We start from the raw sequence: 2,595 nt of genomic DNA on the forward strand, positions 1-2,595 counted from the left end.
CACACACTCCACATACACACACACTCCACACACACACACACACACACCCACACACACACTCCACACACACACACACACACACACACACCCACACACACACACACACACACACACCACACACACACACTCCACACACACACACACTCCACACACACACACTCCACACACACACACTCCACACACACACTCCACACACACACACACACACACACACACACGGCAGAAAGAAAAGGATGGCCAAGTACCATGATGACTGAAAATCCCAATTGCAGAAATCCCTTCAGTGCCATCCCGCTGTGGAGAAAATGTCACGTCCAACACATCAGACATGTTAACTTCTTAGGGTCAAATTCTGCAAGTGTCTGATTTATTTTAAAAATAAACTATATCCTGTTCTTTTCAGGTTCATGTGACGCTGGTCGGGCTGCCTCAAATGCCATCACGATTCAAGGTTTGGGGTGAGTTTCCATGCATCAGTGTCCTCGTCCAGCATGAGAGAACTGTGACCTCTCCATCTAGACAGGTGCAAAGCCACACAGTCTGCAGGACCAGCAGGGCCACTTCCCAGGTCTCCCGGGGCCACCCACTGCAGGGCTGGTCTGAGAAAGCTGAGGGCAGGGCTTTCGTCCGCTGGCTGAAATCCAGGGTGCAGTGCTGGTTTGCTTCCTGGGCTCCACCCCAGGAGAGAAGCGAAAGCTGGTTTCTAGGTTCTGTGTAATAATTCTTCACAAACAGATGGAAGTAGAGCCGGCCAGGAAACGAAGGGGTTGAACGTACACGCCCACCAGGGGTGGCCCAAACATAAGCGCATCCTTGGATCTCTCCTGGTGCTTGGAGCCCTCACCCACTGGACTACAGAAAGCCCAGACTGCGGAGTGACCCCAAGGGCTCCCTCACGAGGCCCCTGCAGGAGCCCTGGGAACCCCATGACGGGCCTCCCGCATGTCCCCAGCTCTGTGGCTGCCCTGCCCGGGAGGCCGCTGCTGGAGGGTCACCTCCTTCAGACATATCACCCCTCCCCGTCGGGAAACCCGTGGGCCTTCGTGGCGGGAGGGGGTGCTGACCCAGGGCCGGTGGGCCCACCTCATCCTGCACTGCCAGCCTCCTTCTTGGGACACCTTTCTGGGGATCCTCTCAAGTCCCTTTCCAGAACACGTCCTTAGTCTAACGCACAGGTGCGTGAATGTCTGAACTCCAGCGAGGAGGCTGAGACCTTTCCCACAGGATCCTTGGGCCCCACGCAAAAAAGGGTTTGGATGAACATGGTCTCCACATCCAGAACATTCCATGATGGCCAAGGAGTGCAGGAACATGGAACATGCTAAGGCAGGGAGCCAGTCATTCAGGACATACTGATGACATCTGGTGCCAGGGAGTGGGGCGGGGAGGGGGGACGCCAACCTGACACCCCTGACATCCAGCCCCAAATCTGATAACATAAGGTCTGAATGCATACGGCGAGGACGCAGAAACAGATGGAAATGTACCTGGAGTAGGTGAGGCTCGTTAAGAGTCGCCTCCTGAGCTGAGCGTCTCTTCTGAAGCTTGCTTGCTGCCATTTTCCCACCACCCCATCCCGCTGACCTGGGAGCGTGAGGACTCCAGTACAGCCTTGGCCGGCTCCCCGCAGCGCTGGGCCTGCAGCTGGTGTTCGTTCTGTTAACGAAGCGCTTGCCTGCTGTCTCCCAGCTCCCGGTGCTCCCCAAGGGCAGGGTCCGTCTGCATCTGCTGCCTTCCCCATGCACCGTGAGCCACAGCACACAGGAGGCCCCGAGATGCCGCCTGCCGTCCTCCACAGCTGCAGATCTTCCCTCCTGTGCAGACGAGAAAGACCAGCCTACCTGCTCGTGAAAGCTGCCACTGGCTGGGCGTCTTAGACTGACTCTTCTCTTCTTAGAATTTCAGATAAACACGCTTCCTTCACAAATGCCAACGGTAAAGTGACGGTCACTCCACACAGAAAATGCAAGGTTGCCGTTAACGGGGTGCCCATCGCCACCGGGACAAAGCTGCAGCATTTGGTAAACTTTCCTGCAGGCCCACAGAATGTCCTAGGTCCCCCCCAGGAGCTGGGAGGGGACAGTCATGTGAGGTGCCCACACCACAGACGTGGCAGGATGGGGCGTTCACACCGGCTCCTCTGCCACCATGGTCCGGGGACGACATGGCACCGCTGCTGGAGGGACAGGCCTGCTCCTGACTCACTGTGTGGTCTTGGGCAAGTCACTTCACTCCTCTGACCTCACCTGGAAAACAAAGAGGGCTGAACGAGGTGTTCTCCAAGGTCCCTTCCAGCTCTAACATTTTGTGCCATTTTAGATTTTTCTAAGAGCTTGTCACTGAGAGGGGTTGAACAGCATCTTGCAAACGTCGCTGCCTCTTCCTCTCCAATCTGCCAACTCTGGGGCCCCTGCCAGCTTCCCAGCAGCCCTGTCCCCTCCCTGGTGGCCACAGCCTTTCAGACAGGACAGGCACATGGGGACTGGCCACTCCCCTTTTGGAAAGCCCCCTCAGTGACCTCCCTCGGCCTCCTGTCCCTGCCACACTGCCCTCCCCCTCAGTGACCTCCCCGGCCTCCTGTCCCTGGCCACACTG

General features: G+C 57.2%; 1 protein-coding gene across 1 annotated transcript; it reads right to left on the reverse strand.

Moving 5' to 3' along the window:
- Nucleotides 1-350: 350 nt before the first annotated feature.
- Nucleotides 351-1,910, reverse strand: LOC108532095 (uncharacterized). Its single transcript, XM_017875894.1, is given in 2 exon segments — nt 351-1,526; nt 1,529-1,910. Coding segments are annotated over 2 exon segments (846 nt in total). The 5' UTR covers nt 1,742-1,910; the 3' UTR covers nt 351-893.
- Between the last annotated feature and the right edge of the window lie 685 nt (nt 1,911-2,595).

Source organism: Rhinopithecus bieti, unplaced genomic scaffold, assembly GCF_001698545.2.
Source record: "Rhinopithecus bieti isolate Rb0 unplaced genomic scaffold, ASM169854v2 scaffold_187, whole genome shotgun sequence".
NCBI classification, from domain to species: Eukaryota; Metazoa; Chordata; class Mammalia; order Primates; family Cercopithecidae; genus Rhinopithecus; species Rhinopithecus bieti.